The sequence below is a fragment of the Engystomops pustulosus genome, chromosome 8 (genome assembly GCF_040894005.1).
Source record: "Engystomops pustulosus chromosome 8, aEngPut4.maternal, whole genome shotgun sequence".
Taxonomy (NCBI): Eukaryota; Metazoa; Chordata; class Amphibia; order Anura; family Leptodactylidae; genus Engystomops; species Engystomops pustulosus.
Window position 1 is genome coordinate 107,080,583 of NC_092418.1, and position 13,914 is coordinate 107,094,496.

General features: G+C 41.1%; 1 protein-coding gene across 3 annotated transcripts in view; it reads right to left on the bottom strand.

Moving 5' to 3' along the window:
* KIF5C (kinesin family member 5C) overlaps positions 1–13,914 on the bottom strand; it is a 49,845-nt gene that overhangs the window by 17,837 nt on the left and 18,094 nt on the right. For all 3 annotated transcript variants that reach the window (XM_072122197.1, XM_072122196.1, XM_072122198.1), the window contains 7 exons: positions 12,084–12,139; positions 11,081–11,168; positions 10,223–10,347; positions 10,031–10,135; positions 8,080–8,228; positions 7,257–7,405; positions 1,950–2,125 (listed from right to left, as the gene is read on the bottom strand). In XM_072122197.1, coding sequence (XP_071978298.1) covers positions 1,950–2,125; positions 7,257–7,405; positions 8,080–8,228; positions 10,031–10,135; positions 10,223–10,347; positions 11,081–11,168; positions 12,084–12,139 — 848 coding nt within the window. The remainder of the gene's footprint in view (positions 1–1,949; positions 2,126–7,256; positions 7,406–8,079; positions 8,229–10,030; positions 10,136–10,222; positions 10,348–11,080; positions 11,169–12,083; positions 12,140–13,914) is intronic.

The window sequence follows — 13,914 nt, forward strand, 5'->3', positions numbered from 1 at the left end:
CTACATACATACAGTCACTGTGTGTGGGAAGGGTAATCAGGACTCTCACTGCCAATCACTGTGTGTGGGCAAAGTAATCAGGACTCTCACTGTCAATCACTGTGTGTGGGCGGAGTAATCAGGACTCTCACTGTCAATCACTGTGTGTGGGCGGGGTAATCAGGACTCTCACTGTCAATCACTGTGTGTGGGCGGAGTACTCAGGACTTTCACTGTCAATCACTGTGTGTGGGCGGAGTACTCAGGACTCTCACTGTCAATTACTGTGTGTGGGTGGGGTAATCAGGACTCTCACTGTCAATCACTGTGTGTGGGCAAAGTAATCAGGACTCTCACTGTCAATCACTGTGTGTGGGCGTGGTAATCAGGACTCTCATTGTCAATCACTGTGTGTGGGCGTGGTAATCAGGACTCTCATTGTCAATCACTGTGTGTGGGCGTGGTAATCAGGACTCTCATTGTCAATCACTGTGTGTGTGTGGGGTAATCAGGACTCTCACAATGAGGTGTAACTACAATACTATACAAAAGAGAATGAAATATAATGGCAGCCGAGATATGGCGCCCCCTGATGGCCCAGAAGGATTCTGAAACATCCAAAAAAAGCTGCAAATGGAGGCAGAGAGTTACATTAGTAATGAAGCAAGCACATAGTGCGTCTGTAGGATAACACAGCTGTGCATTATATGGGGGGAATAATTGCCTTTTAATTATTGGTTCTACCAATTAGTATTACAAGTGATACATTGGAAGCTGAAGATATTGTCTGCAAATGGCAACAATTAACTTTCAGTAAAAACACATAATTAGGAAGAAGCCGACCATTATTACTAATTATAGCTCCGGATCCAGCAAGATGAAGCCGAGATAATGTGCAGCTTCTCCGGCGCTGATACTACTGCCGCTAATAGACTGTACAGATATAATACACTCCATAAGATATCACAGGGGTTAGCTATTAGTGCTAGCTGGAGGGGGTCTGAAGACTGGGACCCCCAAACTGTGCTAGCTTCTCCAAGTTCATTATGTGCATGCCCTCACACTGCTGTTCTCCTGGCTCCCTGCACTGAGCTGCCTCACAGTCCTCCATAGTAGGAACATGTAGCATTTGAATACTACAGTCCTCAAGGCAAAAAGACTATGAAGCAGAGATCTAAGAGCACAGCAGTGTGAGGAGCAGTGAATTTATAGACCTTAAAACTATGAAGTACAAATCCATTTCTCACAGTCCTGCTGCCACTAACAACATACAAAAAGGTATGACTATGCAGCTCTCTATGGACAATATATATCACTGGCTACAGAGAGCACAGCAGTGTGAGGACACACTCCCAGTGCACATAGTGAAGCTACAATCCTGGAATACAAATCCATATTTCACAGTCCTGCTACCACTAACAAAATAGACAAACTTATGATTACTCATTGTTCTAGGGACGATGCATAACTAGGTGTAGAGAGCACAGCAGTGTGAGGACACACTCCCAGTGCACATGGTGAAGCTACAATCCTGGAATACAAAGCCATATTTCACAGTCCTGCTACCACTAACAAATAAGACAAACGTATGATTACTCATCGCTCCAGGGACGATACATAACAAGGTGTAGAGAGCACAGCAGTGTGAGGACATACCCTAGCTACAATCCTGGGATAAAAGCGCCTATTTCACAGCTCTGCTGTTACTAACAAGATACTTAATTATGATTACACATTTTTAAAGCGTCACAATGGGTGATGGATTCCCTTTGTTTGAGAAATCCAAAGAGAAATCCAGAGAGCACAGCAGTGTGAGGACAAACTCCTAACAAAGTGTGATAAAACACTGGTATGACTGTGTGCATGATGTCTTTTACCAATGCAATAGTTTTATTTTATCACAGCTTTTTATACATTGCTATAGAAACCCCAAACCACTGAGTATTGCCCCTGGGGGGGGGGGGTCGCACCTTGTCATCCAGCTGTCGGTACAAGGAGGCGATATCATCATCGTATTTCTTCTTTTCCTCTGATGAGATGCAGGCGACGGCCGGGGGGAGGTTGTCAATCACCGGCGTGTTGTCAAACGGCTCCAGGTTCTTCTGATCCTTTGAGCCCAATTGTTCGTCGACAGGTACGGCTTCACCTGTGATGAAATAACACAGAGTTATACCTGTACGTACCATTCTGGCAACAACCACTAGGGGGAGACAATGTTACTAGGACTTGTACACATCCAATTAAAGGGGATGTGATTTTTTTTAAATGTAGTTTTTTGTTTTTTTTTTTAATTTATTGCTCCCGCATTGCTATTCATTTCCTGCTGATGCTAATCACTGGCCTCAAAGGTCATTTTGGGTATGTTTATGCTACACAGATGCTGAGGCCAGTGATCAGTCAGGCAGTGCTCATGTTTGCACTGTAGACGGTATCATTACTAAAGGGCCAACGGGTACCCAGACAGCGTTACTGGAGTGTCAGGAAATTTAAAGGGCAGGTCCAGATTATTTTATACAGTTTCCACCTCTAAAAATAAAATAATAGACAACCCCTTTAAGTTCATGAAGTCTTTAGGAAACCAAATCAAAAGTTTTATCACGTATCAAAAATGTATTAAGAACTGATGATCAATATCAGACACACTTCACCTCCAGCAATCGTCACTTACTGCTGATTGACAGCATTGTGCCTACCATTGTGCATGGAGAGAATGCAGTCCATCTGAATGCGGCAGGTTCTGGGTTTAGGAAGATCTTAGTAAATAAACTAGACTGGTGTTTGGAGTCACAGGTATTCATCAGCTCCGTACTACCTGCTGATTGACAGCATTGTCCGCACTATTGTACATAGAGGATGATCTTGATGAATTTACCCATAATGCACTAGGCTTGGGTCACTGGTATTTATCAGTTCCTTACTTACTGCTGATTGACAGCATTGTCCCTACTATTGTACATAGAGAGAATGCAGTCCAGTCATACTGTCTAGTGAAGAGACTGCAGCACTAACAGTCTCCATCATGGGACTTAGAAAACTCTTAATGAATATACCCATAATGCAGTAGTCTGGAGTTACTGGTATTCATTAACTCTGTACTTACTGCTGATTGACAGCATTGTCCCTACTATTGTACATAGAAAGAATACAGTCCAGTCTTAGGGCAGCAGTCTCTTCCCTAGACAGTAACTGTCTCCATCATGGGATTACCCATAATGCACCAGCCGGCAGTTACAGGCATTCATCAGCTCCTTACTTACTGCTGATTGACAGCATTGTCTCTACTATTGTGCATAGAGAGAATATGGTCCAATCTTAGTGCTGCAGTCTCTTCACTAGACAGTAACTGTCTCCATCATGAGACATAGAAAAATCCTAATGAATATACCCATAATTCACTGGAGTAACCAGTATCATCAGCTCCTCACTTACTGCTGATTGACAGCATTGTCCCTACTATGGTGCATAGAGAGAATGCAGTCCAGTCTTAGTGCTGCAGTCTCATTACTAGACTGTCTCCATCATGGGACATAGAAAAATCTTAATAAATATACCCATAATGCACTAGCCTGGAGTTAATGGTATTCCTCAGCTCCTCACTTACTGCAGATTGACAGCATTGTCCCTGCTATTGTACACAGAGAAAATGCAGTCCAGTCTTAGTGCTGCAGTCTCTTCACTAGATAGTAACTCTCTCCATCATGGGACTAAGAATAATCTTAATAAATATACCCATAATGCACTGGAGTTATTTGTCTTCATCAGCTCCTTACTTACTGCTGATTGACAGCATTGTCCCTACTATTGTACATAGAGAGAATACGGTCCAGTCTTAGTGCTGCAGTCTATTCACTAGACAGTAACTGTCTCCATCATGGGACATAGAAAAATCCTAATGAATATACCCATAATTCACTAGCCTGGAGTTAATGGTATTCCTCAGCTCCTCACTTAATGCTGATTGACAGCATTGTCCCTGCTATTGTACATATAGATTGCAGTTTAGTCTTAGTGCTGCAGTCTCTCCACTGGGCAGTAACTATCTCTGTCATGGGAAGTAGGGGACTTAGAAAAATCCTAATGAATATACCCATAATGCACTGCAGTTACTTGTATTCATCAGCTCCTTACTGCTGATTGACAGCATTGTCCCTGCTATTGTGCAGTCTTTCAGCTATAAGCAGGTGTGGTTATTGTGTTATTGGCTAGGACTATGGAGACTCTGGAGATTCAGAGAAACATTAGGAGCATTTTTTTCTTATTTTTCCTCACAGAACCCCAAGGAGATGGAAATCTTTAATTCATTTTTTTATTGTTTGATAATTTGTTCAATCTAAAAATCCAGGTCACCCCGAGGATCCCCCAGTGCTTGGCTGCACACAGTAATGAATTTTCTTTGCTTTGTCATCGTCCTGGAAATGTGATTGTGTCTCCGCCGAACCCTGTAATCACAGAGAAGTAATATTCTCCGCAATCTCCGGGATCTGACTGGCCAGCATCGCCATGGCAACATCGTTACTGTAATCACTGGGCAGCACGGTGGCTGAGTGAGTAGCACTACAGCCTTGCAGCACGGTGGCTCAGTGGTTAGCAGTACAGCCTTGCAGCGCTGGGGTCCTGGGTTCGAATCCCACCCAGGTCAACATCTGCAAAGAGTTTGTATGTTCTCTACGTGTTTGTGTGAGTTTCCTCTGGGTCCTCCGGTTTCCTCCCACACTCCAAAACATACTAGTAGGATGATTAGATTGTGAGCCCCATTGGGGACAGGGACTGATGTAACAAGCTCTGTGCAGCGCCGCGTAATCTGTGTGCGCTATATAAATAAAGAATTATTATTATTATTAGAAGCATCGGGCGCTATCCAGTCAGCGAAGACCGAGCTCGATCCGAAATGTTGAGAACATAAGACGGAGCTTCAGAGATCTGTGGTTATTTAAAGGGCCCTGATGTCAATGCACGAGCCAATTATCTCCCCAGCCGGCCACATGCAGAGACACTAAGGTTTTATGTCATTACTATGAGCCGCCCCTTTAAGTGGAGATCTACACGTTGCCATGACGGCCACTGTAATTGTGTTAGCAGCTATTAGGCGCTGTCACGACTTGTACAGAAATAAATGTCAGGGCTGAACACACAGTATCTATTCATTTCATGGTATTAATTAGAATTTAGATTGGAGGGAACCTTTATTTTCTCGGTTTTCTATAGCTGCCCCACCCCCCTCCATTAAGGTCTTAAAGGAAATCTACCATCAAAATCCATCCTGATAAACCAGGGACATTACTCATAGATCCAGGCACCGGGACTGTGGGATCTTCTTATATTTCTTATCCATGCTCTCCTTCCTTCCAAAATCTGTTTTAATTTAATTTGAGTCTAAAAGGCTCTGGGGGCATTACAAGAGTCCCTCAGTACTGTGGCTTCATAGGATGTTCCACTGTCTCCTCCTCTGCTCCCCATCCCCATTAAAAGTTGATGCTCCGTGATGCTCTGTGCTGTAGCTTCACATGCCGTTACACTGTGCAGTAGAACTCCACCCTTCCCATTGCAAGGTGAAACTTCCCCTGCTGTTATGTGTAACTGCTGGTGAAGCTAAAGCACAGAGGGTCTCTGGTCACACCTCCAGAGCCCTTCTGGCTCATTAGCATAATTGTAAAGAGATCCAGGTGGCAATACCAGAGCTGTGGCTGCACTGGCTGTCACACTGTCTCCCACTCCTACTGCTTCTAGTCCCTGTGACTCAATAGCATAATTTTAAAAGTTGATGTTAGAAGGAAGGAGGCCATGGATAATAAATATAAGAAGATACCACAGTCCCGGAGCCTGGATCTAGGAGTAATGTCCCTGGTTTATCAGGATGGATTGTGATGGGAGATTCCCTTTAATATAGAATAGAATCATATACATGATTGACATCTATATGAGACAATGCGCACATTAAATTATATATCAGTATGGAAGAACAGTGTTCTGACTACACAAGTGATGTTTGTAGTCTGTTACCATGGAGACATGTAAACAATACAGATGCTATAAAACAAATATAGACCTATCGGGGGGGGGGGGGGTCTTGTTTTTTTTTAATTTTAGATTAATTCAATTTATCTCAATGGTCTTGTATTTCCTATTTCCTGGCAGATAATAATAATTCTACTTAACCTCAACCCTTCAACAGAGAACATGTTGTGCCTTTAGAGCAATTCTCCATTCGACCCTATGGGGGAGACAACAGTATGCGGGAATGGTAAGTGAACCCCCATTCCCATGATAGGTGCTGGTCCCACATATATAATCGGTTTATGACATATCCTGCTGATAGGTCATAGTCTAGATAGAAGAAAAACATTTAAGAAGAAGTCCTGGAGATCTGTGTGCTCAAAACTTTGTGTTTTTAATGTATCTATCAGAAGCAGAACTGTGACAAAAATATCAACATTCCAAAATTGTAAACATATTCTAAAAATGCTGCGGCGTGTCCTTACACTGCTGTGCTCTTAGCTGCTCCTGCTCTTAGTAAAGACTAATACCACAACTCGCGGGAAGGGGATGTGGGGTAAATCAATGCTAAGAGCTCAGGCCCCAAAGCACTAGGAGAAGCTAAAATCCTGGAATATAAATGCACGTTTCACAGTCCTGCTGCTACCAACATACACCTCTCCCCAGGGACTATACCTAATACTGACTGAAAAGAGCACATAGAACAACATGAGGACATGCCTCTAATCTTGGAATATAAATCCATAGTTCACAGTCCTGCTGCTACTAATAACATACACAATGCTATGATTAAACATCTCTCCAGAGACAGTACCTAACACTGGAGAGGGTAAAGAGCACCGCAGTGTGAGGACCCACCCCCGGTGCACTTGGAGAAGCTACAATCCTGGAATATAAATCCAGATTTCACAGTCCTGCTGCTACTAATAACATACACAATGCTATGATTAAGCATATCTCCAGAGAAAGTACCTAACACTTGAGAGGGTAAAGAGCACAGCAGTGTGAGGACCCTCCCTCAGTGCACTTGGAGAAGCTACAATCCTGGAATATAAATCCATATTTCACAGTCCTGCTGCTACTAATAACATACACAATGCTATAATAACGCATTTCTCCAGGTACAATATGTAACATATGGCTGCTGTTCTGTATGGTTCGAACTATGGACAGATTTCTGATCTGAAATATGGGGAATATACAATTATCCACCTCAGTGTGGTGACAGCCTGACATGTCGCCTGCATTCTTATTACTCCACCATCTGGAGGTAACGTTCTTACCGCCTCTCCATCGGTTCAATTCCATCTCGAGATGTTGGATGATGTTCTTAAGTGACTTGTTTTTGTCTTTCTCCTTCTCGTACTTCTTCTTCCACTCCTCGGCGGTAAGCTCCAGATTCACAGACACCGTGTTCTTAATCGTCTTGGCCCTGATACAAGAAATCAAGATATTAAAGGGAACCTGTCACCGGGCACCTCATTTTTCACTAAAGACAGATTGTAAAAGCCCATGACACCTGCAGTGCAAATCTGCCTTTCTGCCTTTTATAAGCATTTGCATTACAATAAAATTGTGTGTTATATCTCACTCTTGCATCCTGGCAAAATCCTGGGGTAGTCCCAGGGGTTGGGCTTTGGTTTGGATGAATTTCAAAAAACAACATGTGCCTTGTCTGTGCTGCTCACTCCTCAGCTCTCAGTCCCCACCTTTGTGCTCCAGTACAGCTCCTCCTCCTGCTCCTTCTCAAAGGTCACAGCCTGGTCAACCTGACATCAGTAGGGGAGGGACAAGCTGTACAGGAGCACAAAGATGGAGGCAGCCTACAGCTCAGACAAGTCACATGTTGTTTTTTGAAATGCATCCAAACCAAAGTCCAGCTTCTGTGACTACCCCAGGATTTTGTCAGGATGCAATAGTAAGTTATAACACACAATTATACTGTAATGCAAATGCTTAGAAAAGGTAGAGGCAATTTTGCACTGCAGACGTCATGGGCTTTTACAACCTGTCCTTAGTGAAAATGAGGTCCCTGCTGACAGGTTCCCTTTAAAGAGCGGGAGCCGCGCCAGGGCTTGAGGGTTGGGGATATAGAAATAAATTTACCTCTGGCCAAACATGAGCGTGGATTTTGTTTCGGCCTCATTGAAGATGGACGGGGAGCAGCAGATGATGATGGTCGTCCGGCAGTTCCCACCAAGGGAGTCCTGCAGTATCCGGGTCATCTTACTGTCTCTGTAGGGGACATGGGTTTTCTGGGAAGCAAAAACAAGACAATGATATGGGGGTATTATCTCTTAACACCTTAACGTCCATCGTATCAGGTTTTTGGAGCCACCTTTTAGGTTACATCTAAAGTTACGACTTTAAACTGAGCCGCACAAGATGAAGATTACAGTGTCCTACATTGCATTACAATGGAATTGTGTGTTATAACTTACTTTGCTCCCTGACAGAATCCTGTGTGTAGTCCCAGGGGTTGGTCTTTGGTTTGGAAGCATTTCAAAAAACAACATTTGATTTGTCTGTGTTGCAGACTCCTCAGCTCTCAGCCCCCACCTTTGTGCATCTGTACAGCTCCTTCCTCCTGTTCCTTCACAGAGCTCACAGCCTATTAAGATGACATCAGTGGGAGAGGGAGGAGCTGTACAGGTGCACAAAGGTGGGGGCTGAGAGCTGAGTAGTCTGCAGCACAGACAAAGCACAAGTAGTTTTTAGAAATGCATCCAAAACTGCATCCAAAGCCCAACCCCTGGGACTACACAGATGATTCTTTCAGGGTGCAAGGCAAGTTATAACACACAATAATATTGTAATGCAAATGCTTAGAGAAAGCAGAAAGGCATATTTGCAAGACAGGTGTGATGGGCTTCTGTAACCTGTCTTTAGTGAAAATTAGGTCCTTGGTGACAGGTTACCTTTAAACACAAGGGTTAAACATGGACCATGGTGTCTAAGCGTTTGAAGAGGGAGTGATCACAGGGTGCTGATGACATTACAAACCAGGCCATGGTTCACTGAAGTACCCAAGGGTTGCCTGTGTTAACTTTCTATTAGACCATGCCAGTGGTCAGTGGCTGACCATTTAAAGGGGTTGGCCACTCTTTTGTATAAGCTTCCCATTTCCCTTTACTGCTTTGTGGATAATCTCTGAATGTTCAGTAAGCAATTCTGAAGTTCTGCTACTTCCTTTTGTACAGTGTGCAGACTCTCCCCGTGCTTCTTTATTTACATGTCTGAGCTCTGCTGAATAGGAGGAGCTACCGCATGAGATCATCACTCATCCTGCTCCCTCCCCCTCCCCCGATAGTCTCTATCAGTGAAGACAAACAGTGAGAAAATACAGTGGGAGATGCCCGGACGATAGCCTGGAGCAGTACATATTTTGTACTTCCCCATCCGTACCAACGCAGGCTAAATAACTATAATAGTACTTATCTTGTACAACAAAAATATTTTTAAAAAATGTCAATATAGGCCTCCATCTTTTTTTATCATCCATTGCACAAAAAAATTATATTGATAAAATAAAAAAGCTTTATATAACCCATATGTGTAGGAATTAAAAATTCAGCTCTATATGCAAAAAATAAGCCCTCGCATAGCTACATTGACAAAAAAAATGTCAAAACTTCGATCCTTTGTCATTTGCCAAATGTCAATAAAGTTTATTGAACAGAAAAAAATCAAAAGTTATGGCTCCTAGAATTTTTTTCCCCCTCAAACAGAACTTTTATGCAAATAAAGTTCATTTTTGAATAAAGACCCTATAAATTTGGCATCGCTGCGTGATTTTATTTTACTTAGAAATTTTTAATAAGTCGATAACACTGTACAGAAAAGATTCATAGAAGTTCATCAGTAGGACATATGAAACTCATATATTAAAAACTACATTTTGTCCCGAAAAAAACAAGACCCCGTACAGGTACAGGGACCTAAAAGTAAAAGTGGGGGCACCACGCCAGGACAGGCCGTGCATGTCTGACCTCTGGGATCCCCCCAATCCTGAGAATAGAGGTAACCCCGGTTTGGCACAGCAGCCCCCAGCACTCACCGTGCCCTCCGCCAGCGCAGAGATGACGTTGCCCAGCGCCGATAAAGACTTATTGATGTTTTTAGCTTCATCCAAAACTGCTCCCTCAGCTCCGGTTTTGCTGACCTGAAGGATGACACAACAGGAACATCAGGAAGAAAGATCTAGAAATTTCCATAGTTTACGGCTGGATTATTGACCGGCCGCCCGCACCTTTTCACTTCCCGCCAGATCGACCAGGTAGAGTTTCCCGCTCAGCTTCTTCTCCGTCTCAATGTTTTCTTGCTTTATGTTAATTAGGAAAATGCTGTGACTTCTGGAGCTGTGCTCGTTCATATCTGAAGAGGAAAAGCAAATCCTAGACATTGGAGCCCTTAAACGGGAAGCCTAAAGTTTTCTTACAAAGTTAAAAAAAAATGAATTATAAAGTAATAGAAACAGCGCCACCATTACCCACAGGCTAAGTTTGGTACTGCAGCTCAGCCCCATTTAAAGGAAATCTACTACCAGGATGGAGGATTGTAAACCAAGCACACTGACATACATGTGTGCGCCACTTCTGGCAGGATCCACACCTCTTTTAGCTCCTTATGTCATTGTTTTTAAGGGGAAAAAAAAGGCTTTTAAAATTATGCAATTGACCCTGAGGGGCTCCAGGTTCAATAGGTGTTAATGGAGCCTGGAGCCTCCCAGGGTCAATTGCATACTTTTAAAAGCCTTTTTTTTGTAAAACAAGGACATAAGTAGTCAATAGAAGAGCGGATTTCACCAGAGGGGGCGTACACTAGTATGTCAGTGCACTTGGTTTACAATCCTTCATCCTGGTGGTACATTTCCTTTAAGTGAATGCAATATCAGAAATAGCCTAAAGTCAAGAGTGGCTGTGACATAAAGGCAGCCCCTTTAATCCAGTCTGATCTTATCAGCATAGGGATTAAGGGTCAATGATGCAGATGTGTTCATTCTGGCTCATTCGTTTGAATGGCTCATGTCTGAGAACCTACACCTCAGTTATCCCCATCCCTTTAAATCCAATGCCGAAATTACCTTCAGTGGACACTGATAACTTACTTGTGACCGCAACGTGTCTGTTCGTCTTCCCTTCATCTATGACATCCATGACTTCCTCTGGACTGGATACGAACCTCTCTGTACAGCCCTAAGAATACACAAAATACAGCAATGCAGAAGCATCATGGTACCCAGGGGTGCAGGGAAACACCAGAACCCAGGAGTACAGTAAAATTGGGTACAGGTAAACACAGGTACTCTGGGGGTAAAGGTATACTCCTTGGGGTACAGATAAACACAGGTACCCTTGTGTACAGGTACATACAGGGGGTACAGTTAAATTCAGGTACACAGGGGTACAGATAAACAAAGGACGCCAGGGTGCAGGTAAAAACAGGTACCCGGGGGTACAGTGAAATTCAGGTACCTAAGGGTACAGTGAAATTGGGTACAGGTAAACAAGGGTACCCAGGAGAAAAGGTAAACACCGGTACAGAGGGGTACAGAGAAATTCAGGTAACCTAGGGTAGAGGTAAACACTAGTACCCTGGGTAAAGAGAAATTCAGGTATGCTGGGGTACAGGTAAACACAGGAACAAAGGATTAATGGTAAATCCAGGAATCCAGGAACACAAGTAGACCGGGGTAGAGGTTAATGAAACATATGTAAACTTCATTTAAAGTTGAGATGTATTTAAAAAAAATGGAAATTACAACTCCCAACAGTTACAAGGCTCCATGCAGAAATATGTATCTCCTTAGTAACAGACTACATACAAACTCTGCGTAGTCAGACCCCACACACTCATTTCATCTATCCCATGGGAAAAATGCAATGTAAAGGGGCATCTAAATATATAACGTCAGCTAAACCCACAAGTGCTCCAAAAGGGAGAGGGACCCATTGGAGAAAAGGATTCATTGGTTTGGCTCAACATGAGACACTACTGGTGCCCTGCTCTACTGGACACCAAGAAAGGGTAAATGAAAAAAAGAGATTGTGTTGGCCCAGGAGAGAATATATATAAAAATACATTAAAAAGTAAAAAACCACAACACTTACCTTCACGTAGGGGACACGATTTTTATCTTCATGAACGGCCAAGTTTGTTTTAGACACTGTGGGTGGGATCACAAAACAGAACATTAATATACCATCATTTTACCATTTCTATCATCATCAGAATTTTCTTGTATTCTGTTTTCACCACAACATATGACATTCTTATCAGCAGCCGGAACAAGCGATGATGAATGGATGGAGAGATAGATAGACAGAAATAGATTCATTATAGATGGACTGGTAGATAGATAGATAGATAGATAGATAGATAGATAGATAGATATGAGATAGATAGATATGAGATAGATAGATAGATAGATAGATAGATAGATAGATAGATAGGAGATAGATAGATAATAGATAGATAGATATGAGATAGATAGATAGATAGATAGATAGATAGATAGATATGAGATAGATAGATATGAGATAGATAGATAGATAGATAGATAGATAGATAGATATGAGATAGATAGATAGATAGATAGATAGATATGAGATAGATAGATAGATAGATAGATAGATAGATAGATAATAGATAGATAGATAGATATGAGATAGATAGATAGATAGATAGATATGAGATAGATAGATATGAGATAGATAGATATGAGATAGATAGATAGATAGATAGATAGATAGATAGATAGATATGAGATAGATAGATATGAGATAGATAGATAGGAGATAGATAGATAGATAGATAGATAATAGATAGATAGATAGATATGAGATAGATAGATAGATAGATATGAGATAGATAGATATGAGATAGATAGATAGATATGAGATAGATAGATAGATAGATATGAGATAGATAGATAGATAGATAGATAGATAGATAGATAGATAGATAGATAATAGATAGATAGATAGATAGATAAATAGATAGATAGATATGAGATAGATAGATAGATAGATAGATAGATATGAGATAGATAGATAGATAGATAGATAGATAGATAGATAGATAATAGATAGATAGATAGATATGAGATAGATAGATAGATAGATAGATAGATAGATAGATATGAGATAGATAGATATGAGATAGATAGATAGATAGATAGATAGATAGATATGAGATAGATAGATAGGAGATAGATAGATAGGAGATAGATAGATAGATAGATAGATAGATAGATAGATAGATAGATAGATAATAGATAGATAGATAGATATGAGATAGATAGATAGATAGATATGAGATAGATAGATATGAGATAGATAGATAGATATGAGATAGATAGATAGATAGATAGATATGAGATAGATAGATAGATAGATAGATAGATAGATAGATAATAGATAGATAGATAGATATGAGATAGATAGATAGATAGATAGATATGAGATAGATAGATATGAGATAGATAGATAGATAGATAGGAGATAGATAGATAGATAGATAGATAGATAGGAGATAGATAGATATGAGATAGATAGATATGAGATAGATAGATAGATAGATAGGAGATAGATAGATAGATAGATAGATAGGAGATAGATAGATAGATAGATAGATAGATAGATAATAGATAGATAGATAGATAGATAGATAGATAGATAGATAGATAGATAGATAGATATGAGATAGATAGATAGATAGATATGAGATAGATAGATAGATAGGTAGAGAGATAGATAGATAGATAGATAGATAGATATGAGATAGATAGATAGGAGATAGATAGATGATAGATATATAGATAGATAGATAGATAGATAGATAATGGATAGATAGATAGATAGATAGATAGATAGATAGATAGATAGATAGGAGATAGATAGATAGATATGAGATAGATAGATAGATAGATATGAGATAGAT